The sequence below is a fragment of the Artibeus jamaicensis genome, unplaced genomic scaffold (genome assembly GCF_021234435.1).
Source record: "Artibeus jamaicensis isolate MK-2021 breed Jamaican fruit bat unplaced genomic scaffold, CSHL_Jam_final contig_233, whole genome shotgun sequence".
NCBI classification, from domain to species: Eukaryota; Metazoa; Chordata; class Mammalia; order Chiroptera; family Phyllostomidae; genus Artibeus; species Artibeus jamaicensis.
The window spans coordinates 24,233,331-24,251,703 of record NW_026521486.1 but is presented as its reverse complement, the minus strand read 5'-3'; the positions used below and the strand labels follow the sequence as shown (position 1 = coordinate 24,251,703).

General features: G+C 38.1%; 2 protein-coding genes across 2 annotated transcripts; both read left to right on the top strand.

The window, feature by feature from the left end:
* The first annotated feature begins 581 nt into the window (after positions 1–581).
* On the top strand, positions 582–1,496 carry LOC119063457 (taste receptor type 2 member 31-like). The gene has a single exon (XM_037164788.2). It carries the CDS (start codon positions 582–584, stop codon positions 1,494–1,496), a length of 915 nt encoding a protein of 304 aa, XP_037020683.2.
* Positions 1,497–9,785: 8,289 nt separating this feature from the next.
* On the top strand, positions 9,786–10,700 carry LOC119063458 (taste receptor type 2 member 20-like). Its single transcript, XM_037164789.2, has one exon. It carries the CDS (start codon positions 9,786–9,788, stop codon positions 10,698–10,700), a length of 915 nt encoding a protein of 304 aa, XP_037020684.2.
* Positions 10,701–18,373: the final 7,673 nt, after the last annotated feature.

Below are 18,373 nucleotides of genomic sequence, written 5' to 3'. Positions count from 1 at the left end.
ACAATGTCATATGCAGATGATATATATAGAATGGTACACATGAGACCTATGTATTATATTAACAAATGTCACCCCAAGAAATTTAGGCGAGATTAAAAATTCCATAGTGATGATGATCCATTCTGTCAATGACCAAGCTCTATTAAACAATTGAGCATTTACTATATTCAGTGTATTTACTGGGATGTTAAAGAACAAAGAACAAAAGATACAAATTATGTAGAGGTTAAACTAAGAAAATTCCATTATGGTTAAAGATGATATATCTATATTTGCATGATAGCAAATGAGAATTCTTCTTTCACAACAACATCAGCTATGAAATACTCCATGCTACAGACAAGGCATAAAATATTTGAATGGGAGTTAATTTGAGCTGTGTGGGTGTAACTGTTTTTCATAAACTAACACTGAGCTCTTCCATTACCATACATTGGTGCTTTCCTGCTTGACATTGGTCACAGATTAGAAAAAACAGGAATTTTATAGCCATTCAAGATCAGCTGTAAATAGAAATTCAGGTCAGAATATTAAAGGAATCACAGCCAGTGATATCAAATGTGGCCTATTGTTTCCTAGACATGAAAAGTTCATTACTGAGCATTCTTTCTATCCTAGTGATAGCAGAATTTTTTTTAGGCAATTTTGCCAATGTCTTCATAGCCCTGGTGAACGTCATTGACTGGGTGAAGAAAAAGAAGCTCTCCTGTGCTGATGGAATTCTCACTGCCCTGGCGGTTTCCAGGATTGGTTTGCTCTGGGTAATATTATTAAATTCATATGCAACTGTGTTCAATCCAGCTTTCTATACTTTAGAAGTAAGAACTATTGTTTATACTGCTTGGGTAGTAAGCAACCATTTTAGCCTCTGGCTTACTGTTAGCCTCAGCATATTTTATTTGCTCAAGATAGCCAATTTCTCCAGCCTTTTCTTTCTTCACCTAAAATGGAAAGCTAGAAGAGTGGTTCTCATGGTACTGGTGGGCTCTTTAGTCTTCTTGGTTTGTCATCTTGCAGATGTGAGCCTAAAGTTAAAAATGGGGAAGAATGATAATGAAGGAAACATCACTTGGGTAAACAAGTTGCAGCACATTTTACGCCTCTCAGATATGACTGTATTCACGATTGTGCAAATCACACCTTTTGCCATGTCCCTGATGACTTTACTGCTGTTACTCTCTTCTCTGTGGAAACATCTCAAGAAGATGCAGCTCAGTGGCAAAGGATCCCAAGATGCCAGCATCAAGGTCCATGTAAGAGCCATGCAAACTGTCATTTCCTTTATCTTGTTCTATTTCATTTATTTCCTGGCTCGGATGGCCTCAATGTGGAATTCTAATACTCTGGAGGACAATTCAGTTGCCATATTTTGTCGGGTCCTTGAACTCCTGTATTGCTCATTCCACTCATTCGTCCTGATTTGGGGGAATAAGAAGTTAAGACAGGGAATTCTGTCATTTCTGTCACAGCTGAAGTGCTGGCTGAAAATGAACTGAAGAAGTGTAACATTTTGAGTTTCCCTCTACATTTGTTAATGTGCATAAACTGGGGCTAGAAATTTCTAAATAAACTTTTATCTCAACTTATCACAAAAATTCATATGTGTTCATGTTTTTGAAAAATACAAGAAATATTCTAAAAAAAAGAGAGAGATTCTAAAACTACAATATTATTATTTCATGTAATTATTTCACATTCATATTCTATGTTATCATCTCTCAATTATATTCTTATTTTCTCTCATAATAAGTACTACACATAGGTCCCAGAGTATGTTTAGATATTTTTGTTAGAACCTCCAATCTTTTTCATGGTAAAAATATTCATTCTAAATCACACAATGAGGATGGATGTTTGGGATCCATATTAATCCATCATGACTTCTTATTTCTTGGTTAGTAGCAATCAGTACTGTTAAGAAAAGATACACATAATGCCAATGAGGAGTGATACAGGAATTAGAATATATCTTATGTATGTGAATAATACACAGTACTACAGATTATTAGATTTCATATAAGCAGGTAAGACCTTACACAAAATTTGTGCAGTAGGGCTGAAGAAGAAACCAAAGTGATCACGAGGTTTTAATGCTGCCGTGGTTCCACATGCAGGTAAAGAAGTCATTTCTTGCACTTTTTGAATTCAGAAGACCTTTTTTGAAGTTGGAAATGGATGTCAGTTTCTTCATTTTACCCCTAAACCACCTTCAGGCCTCTGAAATCCTAGTGATCTTCTCCATCTTGTGACCTAAAAATTCTTTTGAAATTAAAAGTAGATTCAGATCTTTCCTACTTAAATATATGCCTGGTATAGAATAGAAAAAGTTATGAAATTTAAGTCAGTAAGCTTTCTGGATATATTAAAATTTTGACACATAATGCCTATGTTATAATTATAAAACTATCTTCAAGATCTGTTTTTAGTAAAGTCTTATGGAAAATTATAACATAGAAAAAGCATTGAAAAAAATGGCAGCAATGTCTATCACATGAAAGAAATGTACAGTTTTCTTTAACAACTGAATTTACATGTCCGTATTATTATGAGTATCAAGAAATTTTACCAGCATTATCTATACTTTAAAATAAATCTTTGCCACATGTGAATTTTTCATTGTTTTAGTCATCTCTCTGCCCCAGTAGAATATAAACATTATACTGTGGGATGATGTCTCCCTTGTTTCTTGCTGACTTCTCAGGACATAAAAGCCAGCCCATGGTACAGTTCATGAAAATGACATTCTAAAGACCAAAACAATGGATGAATAACCTATATTAGTGCTGGAAAACCGATGACAACAAAACCCATCACAAAATCTACAGGTGTCTTACTCCCTAGTTTTGTTTCTCCATCCTGTAAATACTTCTAAACAAATCTGCACATGCTCAGTTCCAATCCCTGCCTAAGACTGGGGAAATGAACTGCAGTCACGTATATGCTCCAAAACACAAAGTGAATCACACATAACTTGACTTTAGTGTTGCTTTACTGACAGCCCTGTTGTGTCTGAGGAGCCTCTGTATGCAGTTACCTGGGAATCAGTCTGATTGCAAACACACCATCTTGAACACAGAGTTTCCAGGATTGCCTTGGAGTCCTCCCCATGCCAGAGAGAGGGAGGGGGAAGATGTGTGGAGGAGCACATGTGGGGAGACTTTTGGGGGATGGGCTTGTAAATGCTGCACATAATTTTCACTCACACAATATTGTTCAGATTCATTCACATTGCCACACCATCTGTAAGGCAGGCTGAAACATACAGTCACTGTGTAGCCCAGAAAGAAGATGAAGACCCTGAATTTAGGGCAGAGATGTTGCAGGGTGCTTAGTAACACTGCTATGGAAAAACCGACTAGTTATTGTAACACAAAGGAAGTTCCTTTGTTTAGAAAGGTGCTGTAGCTTGTTCACGTCACTTTGAAAGTTAGACATGCTTTTACATCAGTCTTGAATTTTTCTCTCTGTCTTCGTAAGTTGTAAATAATTCAAGTTCCCATCGAATATTACTGTCTTCATAAAATGATGATGAAGTCTGAATTGTAGTATTAGTAGCTTCCTCATGTGACTTCCCAGTCTGATTTGCTTATAAGTTCTGATGGAGCTTCTAAAATATTTCTCATGATTCATATTGAGTTATTTATCCTTTGATTGGTTGTAACCTTGAACTAAAAATAATTTCAATGGAAAAAATTACATCAACAAAAATATTTGACATGTTGAAGGATGTTAGTGTTGGGTAACAAATAGTAGTAAATTTTATAACATTGTTTTCTGAGCAATTACTATTTACAGTTTAAAATATGCATTATTGTTTGTTGATTTGCATATGATGGTCATTCTGAGCATTGTATGGTGGTATCTCATGTGGTATACAATGAGATACCACTTTACCGTGGTAAGAATGACCATCATAAACAAATCAACAAAGTGCTGGCGAGGCTGAGGAGAAAAGAGACCCTTAGTACATTCTTGGTGGGAATAGAGACTGGTGCAGCTACTGTGGAAAACCGCATGGAATTTCTTCAAAAAACTAACAACAGAGCTGCCTTTTGATCCAGGAACTCTAGTCTGGGATTATGCCCTAAGAATCCTGAAGCACTAATTCAAAAGAAGCTATGCACCCCAATGTTCATAGCAGCACAATTTAAATAGGCAAGTGCAGGAATTGGTAAATGAGTGGATCCCAAACTATGGTACCATTACACAATGAAATACTACCCAGCAGAAAGAAAGAAAGAAGGAGCTCCTAGCTTTCAGCACAGCATGGATGGAACTGGAGAGCATTATGCTAAGTGAAATGAGCCAGGCAATGAGGGACAAATACCATATCATCTACCTGTAAGTGGAACTTAACCAATGAAACAAATAAGTGAGCAAACTATAACCAGATATATTGAAATAAAGAACAAAATGACAGTAACCAAGGAGGAGGGGAGGAGGAGATAATGGGAGAAAAAAGGGAAGGGTCATCAAGGAATGTGTATAAAGGACCCATGAACAAAGCCAAAGGGGGCAAGGATTGAGGGTGGAGGTGGAAGGTGGGTGTGGGGTGCTGGAAAATGGTGGCTAGAGAATGGAGACAACTTTACTTGCACAACAATAAAAAAGATTTGCATTTAAATGTATTGTTCAGGGAGATGAAAGTGCAAAGTGATGGAAAGTAATCTCTCTCATCTTTATATGTTTCCATACTTGACTTTAACAGTTTAGGTCATTGATACAAATGAAAATTTGTAGCTGAGCTAAGATAAGTGCATACCATTTTTGTTTATTCTGGGAGTACATAGCCAACCCCACCTCAAGAGGCCGCCATTACTGGACTAAAGCTGAAGGTACACACTGATGGGGCTGCTAGCACAGTAACTTTCTCATTGGGTACCGGGGCCACCTACTCTGTCTGTACTTCCTTATTTAGACCACTCTCCTCAAGATCTCCCACCACACTATGTGTAGCAGAAAGGTTTACAACCACATCTTTATCTTTACTTTAAATAGACAGATTCACAAACGCATAAGCAACAACTAACATGCACTGTTCAGTTTAAAGGATTTAGAGACAGCCCTCATTTGTTCAGATAAGCATTGGCAGCGACTTAAGGGACCTGTCACTTGAAGGGAGTAGGCTAGTAATCCAATATGTAGATGACCTACTTATGTATCCCCCACATAGGAACTGGCCATAAACATCTAATACAAACCCTAAGTTTTCTTGTACTGTTAATCTAGAGCAGATGGAAAAAGTCTCACAGAAATATCGAAACAAAGTCAAGGCTACAGCACAAACAAGTTTAACCTCAGACACAGTCTATGTAAGAGTTTGGAGAGACAGTTCCCATAATTTTCAATTATAGCCCTCACTGAAAGGACCCCTGTCTATGCTCATGTCTTCCCCAACAGCCATCAAGGTCCCTTTCACCTCCTGCTGGATGCATCACTCTCCAGTCAAACTGTGGAAGGATCCAACTCCCTCAAGATTTTGGAAACAGCTGGATAATACCACCTACTCCTGTAGGCTGGCAGAGGACCTCAAATTCTTCTTCAAAAAAAGAACTGTCACAGATAAGTAACACAACTAGTCATTCATATATTTATCTCTCATATTTCTACCAGCTTGTCCATAATCTCAGCCTCTGGCCACAGAAAGGTATTTTTGTATCCCTGTTGGATTTAACACTTATCAGATAGTGCTCCAGGCCCTCTGCTCCTCTAACCTTCCTGTCCAGTTTGTCGCCCTCAGGATACAACAATCACCATGACCCTTAGGCCCCCAGGCTCCAAACATCTATCTGCGAACAATGTACAGGCACTTTTCTCCAACTCCTCTGAGTAATATTAGCCAAAGGATGGAACCCAAAGAAGTATTAATGTCCCTTTTACAGCAGGAAGTAGCCAGAGCAGTTGTCTCCCAAAGTCTTCAAAGATTTGGGTCCTGCTTGCTTGAGGGGTGATGTTAGGTAGGATAGGTATTCAAACTAAGACTGGGAGGGGGAAGGAGACATGTCTCAGCCATTGACTCAGCAGTTCTGAGCCTGATCTCATAAGATTGCCAGGTGCTCTGAACATCAGGGGCAGAGATGGCAGGAGGAGGGGAGTCCTTGAGACTCTGTGCTGGGAAAGGGAACCTTGGCAGCAATTTCATTAACTAAGACAAAGTCCTCTAAGGGCTGAAAGGAAAGCCTCTGTAGCTGTACATTATTCCCCAGGTTTGGAGCCAGAAGAAGAGTGGTACCTACAAGGGACTGAAGTACACAATCCATAACCCCCATGGCAGGCACACTGACATGAACTTAGTGCCCACTTGTATCCTTGGCTCAAGTGTAAGGAACAAACTGACTAAGAAACTTACTACAACGTTACTGCCTGTATACACAGGGCATCTAGACTAGCTCGGAGCCTGCTTGCAGCTTTGTGCTTATATGTGTTTCATAAATAAACTTGCTATCTCGTCTCCACTACATGCATTGTCTCGGCTTGAATTCATGTCCTTCAGCAGGAAAAGAATGGAGGAACAAGGTGCAGGTGGGAGGCAATGGGGTGGTTCCCTGACTCGGGTCGCTCCCTGTAACACGAGAACTGAAGTTCATTGTTTTATACTGTTTTTCACTTTCCCAGTGTCATTTTTGAAGAGCATGTTATTTCCCATGGAATTGTTCCAGTTCCTTCATTGAAAATGAACTGACCACACATGTGTGGGTCTGTTGTTAAACATTCTGTTCTGTCCATTAATCTATTTGTATAAGCACCAGCCACATCACATTGAGTTAATTACTATAGATCTGTATTTTTTAAAAAGATTTTATTTATTTATCTTTAGAGGGAAAGGAAAGGAGAGAGAGGAAGAGAAATATCAGTGTATGGTTGGGTCTCATGGGTCCCCTGCTGGAAACTGCCTGCAACCCAGGCATGTGCCCTGACTGGGAATCAAACCACAATCCTCTAGTTTGCAGGCCCGCACTCAATCCACTGAGCTACACCAGCCAGGGCTAGATCTGCATTTTTGAAATGAGATATTTACATCACTCAGCAAAGGTTTGCAATATGTAGTTCAATTTATTTTAAATTTTATTCATCATGCTATTGGTGTAATTTTTCATTGTTGCCCTAATCCAAGTTTGCACAACATTTCTCCTATGTTTTACTCTAAAAGTTTTATTGGTTTATCTCATCCATTTAGATGTCTGACCAATTGTAAATGAATATTTGTATATGGTGTAAAATAAAGGGCTAAATTGAACTTTAGGTGTGTGGATATTCAATTTTGCCATCATTTGTTGAGAAAATGAAAGACATCATTTCCTCATTGAATTGTATTGGTATCTTTTCAATGGTCACCTGACCATGATGGTGAGTGTTAATAGCTAAACTTCAATCCTGTTTCATTGGTAAACATCAATAATTCTCAACCAGTGTGGTGCAAGAATATTTAAAACAGTGATACCTGACAATTTAGTCATTGCCACTACATTCTTTATCTTAGATTGTCCAATGCAGTTAAGACATTATGGTCCAATGGGAATGAATCAGAATTTTACCTGTGTTTGGTCAGATCAGAAAAAATATGTATTGCATTGAGGTGCAGAATTTTAATAATTAGTTCATGTGCTTCATGAGATAAAAAAAACATTGAAAATCGCTGATATATATGTCTATCATTGTTCAAGTAGTGAAGTCTCTTGGTTAAAGAGCTTTGTGACAAGTTTTAAAATTAGGAACTATAATTCTTTAACTTTGTTCTTTAAAAAAATTCATTTGGCTATTGTGAGTGCTCTGCATTCCATAAACACTTCAGAATTAGTTTCACCTTCTGCAACATAGCTTTCTGATATTAATAGTGATGCATTGAATGTATAGATCATGTGTTCACCTAAATACTCCCCTTTAACCTGGATTTTAGCTCACTGGTCCTCCTTCCTTACTCAGCTCTGTGATGTGGTTAAAACAAAATTTTGACAATTTATTCCCCATATCTCGGTTTTTGCCAGAGGTAATCTCTCTTTTTTCTGTTGCTACCTTATACTCATAAGCTTAAGTTCTCCCAGGTTAACTTTGAAGAACCAAATATCACAGGGTCAAGTGAGAAGCAATCCTCTGTGCTCGTTGTCTGTACCAGACAGGCCCAACTGAGAGCACCTACCCAGACAGTGTACTCCTCCACAGAAAGACTACCAGAGGCTTGTTATGGATGTCTGATATTTTACTGATGATTATGGTGGCAGGGAGTGCTTGTAAAGGTAAGTCCAAGATCAGAGGTACACAGAGCAGAGCACCTGGCCTTTCCTTCACGGCAGTCCAGCTCTAAGCTCATCCTCTAATGAACAATTATAATGTAGAAACCGAATCAATAAAATCTAGAGTAGTGGTTGATTTTAACATTTATCAGTCTTAATGTATTAAGTATTCAGAAATGAGTTGAACAGAGAAAATTAACTCAATTTTTATATAGAGAAAAGTGTACCTTCTCCCATGGAAACAATAAAGATATTTAAGATAAATTTGTTCTTTTAGAAAGACTGTGTTTATTACTGTTTAGAGAGAGGGGGATGGAAGGAGACAGAGAGAAACATTGCTGTATGAGGGCAAAACATCTGCCTGTCCCACGCCCTCACCCAGGGCCATGGTGCACAACCCAGGCATGAACCCTGATCAGGAATGGAACCAGCGACCACGTGGTTCTCAGGCCGGGCTCAGTCCACTGAACCACAGCAGCAAGGGCTGGAACCCACATGTAAATTAGAAGTTTCCATGAAGTATTTATAAGATTTCTGCACATTTCAATTAAAAATTAATATTTAAATATAAAATAGCCTCAAACGGGAAACTTCATCAAAGCCCTAACAGAGATATGTTTGATATCTATAAGCAATGAAATAATGAAATAAAGGATGGGCCAAAATAAGAGAACTTATGACACTCATTTTCCATTTTGAAACTTATAGGACAATCAATCCTTCCACGCACGAGGCGTGTGTATGCACATGTTCGTGTCCCACTGCTTTACCGACAATGAAATTATTCTTTAGTGTAAGTTAACAGGAAGCACATCACAGTGAGCATTGGCCTTGCTGAGGTCCTCAAGAAAACCTTGGTGCTTTAATAGGAAACGCTAGAATTGTTTCTTCGTAAACCTGGCATGTAAAGCAAACACCAAAATGGGGAGATAAATGGTGACAGAAGGAGACTTGACTTTGCGTATTGTATGCACAATGCAATATGTAGATGGTATAATTGAACTGTATTTTTGAAACCTATATAATTATATTAACCAATATCACCCCAAGAAATTGAGGAAAGTTTTAAAATGCCATAGAGGTGATGATCCTAACAATGACCAAGTTCTATTGAACAATTTAGCATTTACTGTATTCAATGAATTGGGACATAAATATCATTTAGAAGAAAGTTAATGAACACAAATTATGGAGAAGTTAAACAAAGAAAATTCTATAATGGTTAAAGCGAACATGTCTATATTTGCATGATAGCAAATGAGAATTCATCTTTCACAACAACATCAGCTATTAAATATTCCAAGCTACAGACAAGGCATAAAATATTTGAATGGGAGTTAATTTGAGCTGTGTGGGGCATAACAATGTTTTTCATAAACTAACACTGAGCTCTTCCATTACCATACATTGGTGCTTTCATGCTTGACATTGGTCACAGATTAGAAAAAACAGAAATTTTATAGCCATTCAAGATCAGCTGTAAATAGAAATTCAGGTCAGAATATTAAAGGAATCACAGCCAGTGATATCAGATGTGGCCTGTTTTTTCTAGACATGGAAAGTTTATTACTGAGCATTCTTTCTATCCTAGTGATAGCAGAATTTGTTTTAGGCAATTTTGCCAATATCTTCATAGCTCTGGTGAATGTCATTGACTGGGTCAAGGGACAAAAGGTCTCCTGTGCTGATGGAATTCTCACTGCCCTGGCGGTTTCCAGGATTGGATTGCTCTGGGTAATATTATTAAATTCATATGCAACTGTGTACAATCCAGCTTTTTACACTTCAGAAGGAAGAACTCTTGTTTATATTGCCTGGGTAGTAAGCAACCATTTTAGCCTTTGGTTTGCTGTTAGCCTCAGCATATTTTATTTGCTCAAGATAGCCAATTTCTCCAGCCTTTTCTTTCTTCACCTAAAATGGAAAGCTAGAAGAGTGGTTCTCATGGTACTGGTGGGCTCTTTAGTCTTCTTGGTTTGTCATCTTGCAGAGGTGAGCCTAAAGTTAAAAATGGGGAAGAATGATAATGAAGGAAACATCACTTGGGTGATCAAGTTGCAGCACATTTTACGCCTCTCAGATATGACTGTATTCACGATTGTGTACATAACACCCTTTACCATGTCCCTGATGACTTTACTGCTGTTACTCTTTTCTCTGTGGAAACATCTCAAGAAGATGCAGCTCAGTGTCAAAGGATCCCAAGATGCCAGCACCAAAGTCCACGTAAGAGCCATGCAAACTGTCATTTCCTTTCTCTTGCTCTTTTTCATTTACTCCCTGGCTCGGATCACCTCAATGTGGAATTCTAATACTCTAGCGGACAATTCAGTTGCCATGTTTTCTCGGTTCTTCGGACTCCTGTATTGCTCGTTCCACTCATTTGTCCTGATTTGGGGGAGTAAGAAGTTAAGACAGGCCATTCTGTCATTTCTGTCACAGCTGAAGTGCTGGCTGAAAATGAACTGAAGAAGTGTAACATTTTGTGGTTCCCTCTACATTTGTTAATGTGCATAAACTTGGGTTAGATATTTCTTTTTTTTTAAAGATTTTATTTATTTATCTTTGGAGGGGAAAGGAAGGAGAGAGGGAGAGAAATTCAATGTATGGTTGCCTCTCATGTGTCCTCTGCTGGGAACTAGTCTCCAATCCAGGCATGTGCCCTGACTGGGAATCTAACCAGGATACTCTGGTTTGCAGGCTGCGCTCAATCCACTGAGCTACACCAGCCAGGACGGGTTAGATATTTCTAAATAAACTTTCATTTCAGCTTATCACAAAAACTCATATGTGTGCATGTTTATGAAAAATACAAGAAAGATGATAAAATTACTAATGTATTTTTTCATGTAAGTCATTGTATTTTTACAATAATGTAAGAAATTGCTGTTAATTATGAAGCCGTGCATATTTTACATATGTATTGTATGCTACCATCTTTCAATTAAAAATGTAAGATTGATATTTATATATTTTTAAAGACCTACAACTTATCTCAGAAAATAATTCTTATTTTCTCTTCTAGTATGTACTACACATAGCTCCTAGACTATATTTAGATATATTTTTTAGAACCTCCAATCTTTTTCATGGTACAAATATTCATTGTAAATCACACAATGAGGATGGATGTTTGGGATCCATATTAATCCATCATGACTTCTTACTTCTTGGTTAGTAGCAATCAGTACTGTTAAGAAAAGATACACATAATGCCAATGAGAAGGGATACAGGCATTAGAATATATCTTATGTATGTGAACAATGCACAATGTTAGAGATTTTTAGATTTCATATAAGTAGGTAAGACTTTACACAAAATTTGTACAGTAGGGCTGAAGAAGAAACCAAAGTGATCACGAGGTTTTAATGCTGCTGTGGTTCCACATGCAGGTAAAGAAGTCATTTCTTGCACTTTCTGAATTTAGAAGACCTTTTTTGGAGTTGGAAATGGATGTCAGTTTCTTCATTTTACCCTTAAAACACCTTCAGGCCTCTGAAATCCTAGTGATCTTCTCCATCTTGTGACCTAAAAATTCTTTTTAAATTGAAGGTAGACTCAAATCTTCCCTACTTAAAAATATGCTTGGTATAGAATTAAAAAAATTATGAAATTTAAGTCAGTAAGCTTTCTGGATATATTAAAATTATGACACATAATGCCTATGTTATCATTATAAAACTATCTTCAAGATCTGTTTTTAGTAAAGTCTTATGGAAAATTATAACATAGAAAAAGCATTGAAAAAAATTGGCAGCAATGTCTATTACATGAAAGAAATGTACAATTTTCTTTAACAACTGAATTTACATGTCTATTATTATGAGTATCAAGAAATTTTACCAGCATTATCTATACTTTAAAATAAATCTTTGCCACATGTGAATTTTTCATTGTTTTAGTCATCTCTCTGCCCCAGTAGAATTTAATCCTTATACTGTGGGATGATGTCTCCCTTGTTTCTTGCTGACTCCTCAGGACATAAAAGCCAGCCCATGGTACAGTTCATGAAAATAACATTCTAAAGACTAAAACAATGGATGAATAACCTATATTAGTGCTGGAAAACCGATGACAACAAAACCCATCACAAAATCTACAGGTGTCTTACTTCCTAGTTTTGTTTCTCCATCCTGTAAATACTTCTAAACAAATCTGCACATGCTCAGTTCCAATCCCTGCCTAAGACTGGGGAAATGAACTGCAGTCACGTATATGCTCCAAAACACAAAGTGAATCACACATAACTTGACTTTAGTGTTGCTTTACTGACAGCCCTGGTGTGTCTGAGGAGCCTCTGTTGCAGTTACCTAGGAATCAGGCTGATTGCAAACATACCATCTTGAACACAGAGTTTCCAGGATTGCCTTGGAGTCCTCCCCATGCCAGAGAGAGGGAGGGGGAAGATGTGTGGAGGAGCACATGTGGGGAGACTTTTGGGGGATGGGCTTGTAAATGCTGCACATAATTTTCACTCACACAATATTGTTCAGATTCCTTCACATTGCCACACCATCTGTAAGGCAGGCTGAAACATACAGTCACTGTGTAGCCCAGAAAGAAGATGAAGACCCTGAATTTAGGGCAGAGATGTTTCAGGGTGCTTAGTAACACTGCTATGGAAAAACCGACTAGTTATTGTAACACAAAGGAAGTTCCTTTGTTTAGAAAGGTGCTGTAGCTTGTTCATGTCACTCTAAAAGTTAGACATGCTTTTACATCAGTCTTGAATTTTTCTCTCTGTATTCATAAGTTGTAAATAATTCAAGTTCCCACTAAATATTACTGTCTTCATAAAAGCATAATCAATCAACTCTGCATTGCAGCACTTGTAGCTTCCTCATGTGATTTCCCAGTCTGATTTGCTTATAACTTCTAATTTAGTTTCTACAACATTTCTTACTAATTATATTTAATTATTTGTCCATTGGGTTGGTTGTGGCTTTGAACTAAAAATAATTGCCAAAATTACTTCTATAAGTCAAATTGCAACAAAAATAATTGATATATAAATGATCTTAATTATGAGTAAAATATAGTGACTGAATTATATGAAGTTGCTTTCTCTTAGCAATTAATATTCAAAATTTAAAATATTTGCATTTAAATATATGGTTCAAGAAGATGAGAGTGCAAAGTTGTTTGTAATAATCTCTGTCATACTTGCATGTTTGTATATGTGACTTCAGTGTTTTGGTCAGTAGCACTGTGGCGAACACTGCCCAGCAGAGTCTGCCTGTTGTGACTGAAAGAGAGAATAAATGCACAGGAGACAGAAATCCTGCAGAGAAAAAGGGAACGGCACTGCTCCCCTCTCAAGGGGAGAGCACCTCTGAGTGCCTCCGCTACTCTCTTGAGGAGAGTGCAACGACTGTTGCCTAGACAGGCTTTTGTTATTTTTCTCAGGTCTTACATCAAAGAAGGATTTATTATCTATTATATAGAATACTATTGTGTACATTTAGGTACAATCAAGGAAATGAAAATAACATATGCAGAAGGGAAAGGCAGTGAGCTGATTAGCTCTGTCCTTGGAAAAATTCACACAGGCTTAGGAAATTACCTTGAAGATAGATAATACACATGTGTTGTTTTAGACTAGGGTAATGGAGTTTTAGCAAGTTCTAGCCATAACAGTCTGTATGCATTTTCTAGGCCTGATTCCCATGGGAAAACTTGGTTTGAAGGTCTGGCTCCTGCCCACCACTTCGCTTCTGTCAGTTTTCCATACAGAGCTGAGTCACGTTTGCCAGACCAAAACAAGCTGGTCTCTTACAATTCCCCACCCTTTTTTTTCTTTTTGTCAAGCTGTTGTGGTGACACATCCCACAGGATTTGCTACTTGCTGGTCTCTTTTGCCACCCCCGGCAAATAATTAGTAAATGCATTGAAATATACAAAGCATTATTAAGATCAGTAAACAATCTGCAGCTCCAGGGACTCACAATCTTAGGTTGAGTCCATCAAACCAATGTTTTGGATTTAGTGAGATGAGATTATCATAAAGTGTTTGAAGAATTTCCTGCTTAGTTAAGCATTGAATGTCCTGCAACTGTTGGTGTAACCCCTGTTACATTTAGTAATTTGTCCCTTTAAATTAGTAGAAAAAGCTCTTCTTAGGTGATGTTGAATATCACTCCAGGAGTATTGGCTGGAGTTTCATTGTAGTGGGGTGACACATAGTTTGGAGAAAGCAGGATCACAGGGTAGTTGCTGATGGGTCACTAGTGCATCTTGGCATTCATCAATCCAATTGAGGGCTGATTCAACTGCAGAAAGGTTGGACAGGATTTCTTGATCAATTTGGGCCTGTTGAAGGAATTGGTTAAGAGAACATCAACAGTATGAGCAGTTTGCATTGACCTAATGAGGCAGTGGTTCCTGTGGCAGCAGTAGCCGCAACAACCATAGCAGAGACAATAAATGCAGTTAAGATGCCAACAGATCATTGGATTCTTAAGGAGGCCAGCACATTGTTAAGCACTACTATGCTATTGTGATCTTCCCATTCTCTGGTTATATTAACTGGCACCTATACTTGAGTTTGTCTTCTAACTATATAAACTGTTGTGAGGTTTAACTGAGTAATACTGAGATGAGTAAGACAGCTGGTATATATGGAGCCTGCAGGGACAGGCAGAGAATTAATTTTTGCTGATTTATTATAAAAGACTTGCACTGTCCCTGGAGTTGCCAAAAACAAGTAAGGGTGAGAAGCACAAACTGTGACCAAATCCTGTTTTAGAGGGCTATCCTGGTAGAGACTGTAAAAAATTTTTTATACAGGCATTTTCTAGTAATAAAAGGCAAGCCCATTTTCTGAGAGTTGTAATGCCAAGGGCTAGTGTGGTTGGGAGAAACAATTCTGATTATAGGTGCCCCAGTACCAGGCCCCTCCCACCACATATTAGTATATGGGAATTGAGGCAGAGCCTAAACTATTGTTGTGTCATACTTATCCAGTATCTTCCAATTAGATCCCCAGTTCTCCACCATAAAAGGACTTTGAGGGGAGAAAAGCAATAGTGGCATTTGGTCCTCTGCACAAAGACCAAGAGACTGAGTCTTTAAGGCTACTGTCTAAAGTACAAGGAGGAAGCAGAGGTGGGTTGAGAATATGATAAATCCCCTCCTGGGCATGCAGGCCAATTGTAGTTACTATGGAAAGCTGATAGTAATTACTGTATTGCTCCTTGCTTGCAGCATAAAGTTGCTCCTTTAAAGGAAAACACAAAATGTCAGTAAGAACAGAAAAATAAACTAGTAAATACTTAGCAACATAAACCGTATTTTTTGGCACTGGCATTCAGTGCTTGTTTTCTTCTAATGGGCTATCTGGTCTGTTAGCTGATCAGTTTTCATTTCTAGGTAGCGGAGCTTGATGGGTTTTTTTGCTTATGATAAGGTTTCACCCTTTTGGCTGGAAGCCAGGCAGGACCTGTAGGAATGGAAACACATGCATACCCTCTTCCCCATGTTAAGAGATCTACAGTGCCTTGTTAAGTACCATCTCCTACTGAATTTCTGTATAGAACCTGAGGGTAAGATGACTTTGGATCTTTCTCCTGAAAATGTTTCTTAGTTGGAGTACAGAGTGATTCATTACAGTTTAGAAAATTATAGGTAAACATAGCTAACAAAATCAAATTGGGGGGGGTAGACTCTTGACTCCCCCTTTTTTGTTTTTTAAAAAGATTTTTAAAGCTATGATGTGCCCATTCAACAATTGCCTGACCGGTTGGATTAAAAGGTAGTCCTGTTTTATGCTGGATATTCCAAAGCTGATGGAAGGCTTGAGTAGAATGGGCAAGATATCCTGGGCCATTATCAGTTTTAATTTGCTGAGGCCATCCTAAATGACTGAAGACCTCAAGCTAATGGGCTTGTATATTTTTAGCAGATTCTCCTGTCAAAGCAGATGCATGTAGGGCACCAGAGTAAGTATCAATAGAAATATGAATGTATTTGAATTTTCCAAAGGGAGAGTAATGAGTGACATCTGTTTGTCAAATCATTTGAGAACTTAGTCCTTGAGAGTTAACTCCTGTGGATGGAGGTGCCTTAGTAAGGACTTCACAGTCAAGGCATTCTTTAATAATTTGCTTATCTTGGGAATGATAAAGAAATAGTCTTTTAACTTTTTCTATTACTTTTTTTTTGTTTAGCTCTGGGGGGTCTGATTCTCATCCTCCTGGGAGGGCTCCTTTAAACCCTTAATCCTTGGCTTTCCAATTTATAACAGGAGCAGTGTGAATGAGATTTGGTTCCAAGAGGTGGCTGAAAAATAGCCTCAGTCTTAAAAGTGTCTCTCTACTTGTTTTTCTCTACTTGGAAAGATAGGTCTGCTGTTTTTGCAAGCTGCAATGAATTTGAGAAGCAAGTTAACTGCCCTGTTGTTCTTAGGATTTGGTAGCTTCTAAGTTTAGAGTTTGCAAGCAAAATGGGGAGGACGAGGGAGGTTCTGCTCAAATATGTTTTAGACAAAAGTGGTTATGTGCCAAAGGCCTTTCATGACTCGATTGACTAACCATTCCCTCCAGAAGAATAGCCAGTTCTTCCCCAAGGAAATGATCAGTGTTTACAGATACTGAGTTAAAATATAATACTTAGTCTTTTGTGGAGAAGGGCTAGTTCTCCCTGGGAGACAGTGCACTTATATTTTATTTGTACAATAAAAGGTCACAGCTCCAGCATAAACAAGGAGGATTCTTAATATTTCTTTAACACATCACACCTCCCATCCCACTTACAGCATGCTTTAGATCAATAAATTTATGAACACATTCACAACTTTTAGAAACAGTTTTTCTTATAAAGACAAATACATAATTTTTAAAAATTCTTGGTGATTACTGCATTCCTGCAGTATGCTCAAAAGTGAACTGTCTCATTATCTAGTGCCCTTGACAACTCTAGGGAGGCTGGAGAAGAGGGAGGGAGGATGCTAAGCTCGACAGCTTGTTTCCAGGACGGAAGCAGTCCCTGGGTCTTCAGAAAGAGGATTCAGGTGGTTAAAAGACACTTTCTTACTGTTTTTCTTCCTGTAATTTTTACTGTCTCAGGGAAGTGAGATTTTTCTTTTTTTTCCTTTTAAATAATCAATTTAAATTCTTTCTGAGTAGAATCCTTATGATGTAACAACATTAGAGATCTCATTCTATTTAGCAAAACATTTTGAGACTGAGATGTTATTTTTAAAACAGAAACAAAAACAAAATTCAAGCAAACTAGTATTTTCAAATTTAATCCTCTAAAGGAGGGAGTGAGACACTAGTCTTTATTTCACACTACCGGTGCTGTTTTAACTTCTGCCCAACTTTTTCCTAAATAAGTTTAAAGATCTTTATCAGGGAGACATGTAGCAGCCTTAAAAAGTTGCTGAATTAGCATAAAACATTGCTCTTGTTCTTCAGAGAACTTGTTTCCCATGGTTGAGGATTCCCAGAAACTTAAATTTTTTTTAACAAATAAAAGAACCTTTTCCTGATATTCCTCCTGCTGCAAATGCATCAATTATAAAACCAGTTTCACTTTCACTCCGTCCACACCTTTAAATCCTACTTGTTTTTAGTGAAAAGAATGTAGTGGGTCAAAATGTACTGTTGGTGAAAACCGTCAGGGAGGGCTGCCTGGTATCCAGGGTACCCTAACCCTGTTTATGGGTTTCAGTTTTTTCCTATGCACCTAAGACTGCGAGGGGGGGCTCAAAGCGCCAGGTAACCAACCTTTATATCGCGCTCCCTGAACGAGCTGAGAGTTAAATTACAGTGATTGGAATTCCCGTGAGGCCCCTGCACATCTCAGAACGAGATTGATCCCAGACACCTCTGCAAGGCCCCTACTGACCTAGGAACGCCTGAGATCTCAAGCCTGAGGGAGGTATGCCTCTTATCTTAGGTGCCCCAGCAAAAGACTGAGACACTCATAAACAACCTTGTTAACTAACTCTGAGTTCTCAAAACAATCTTCTGAGTCCCATTGAAACCGTAACACTCATTTACTATCTGCTTTTCTGTTCACAGGTGGGCGGAAGGAAAAGGCAGAATCAAAAGGGCTGCAAAAAGCAGCTTTTAAAGAAAGAATGAGCAGAGGTGCTTGTAAGAAAAAAAGCTAATTGAAAGAAAAATTCATTGCTCTCTCT

What these genes read in the sequence shown, in the direction of transcription:
- LOC119063457 (XM_037164788.2), top strand. Translation starts at nt 582, where the DNA reads ATGAAAAGTTCATTACTGAGCATTCTTTCTATCCTAGTGATAGCAGAA.
- LOC119063458 (XM_037164789.2), top strand. Translation starts at nt 9,786, where the DNA reads ATGGAAAGTTTATTACTGAGCATTCTTTCTATCCTAGTGATAGCAGAA.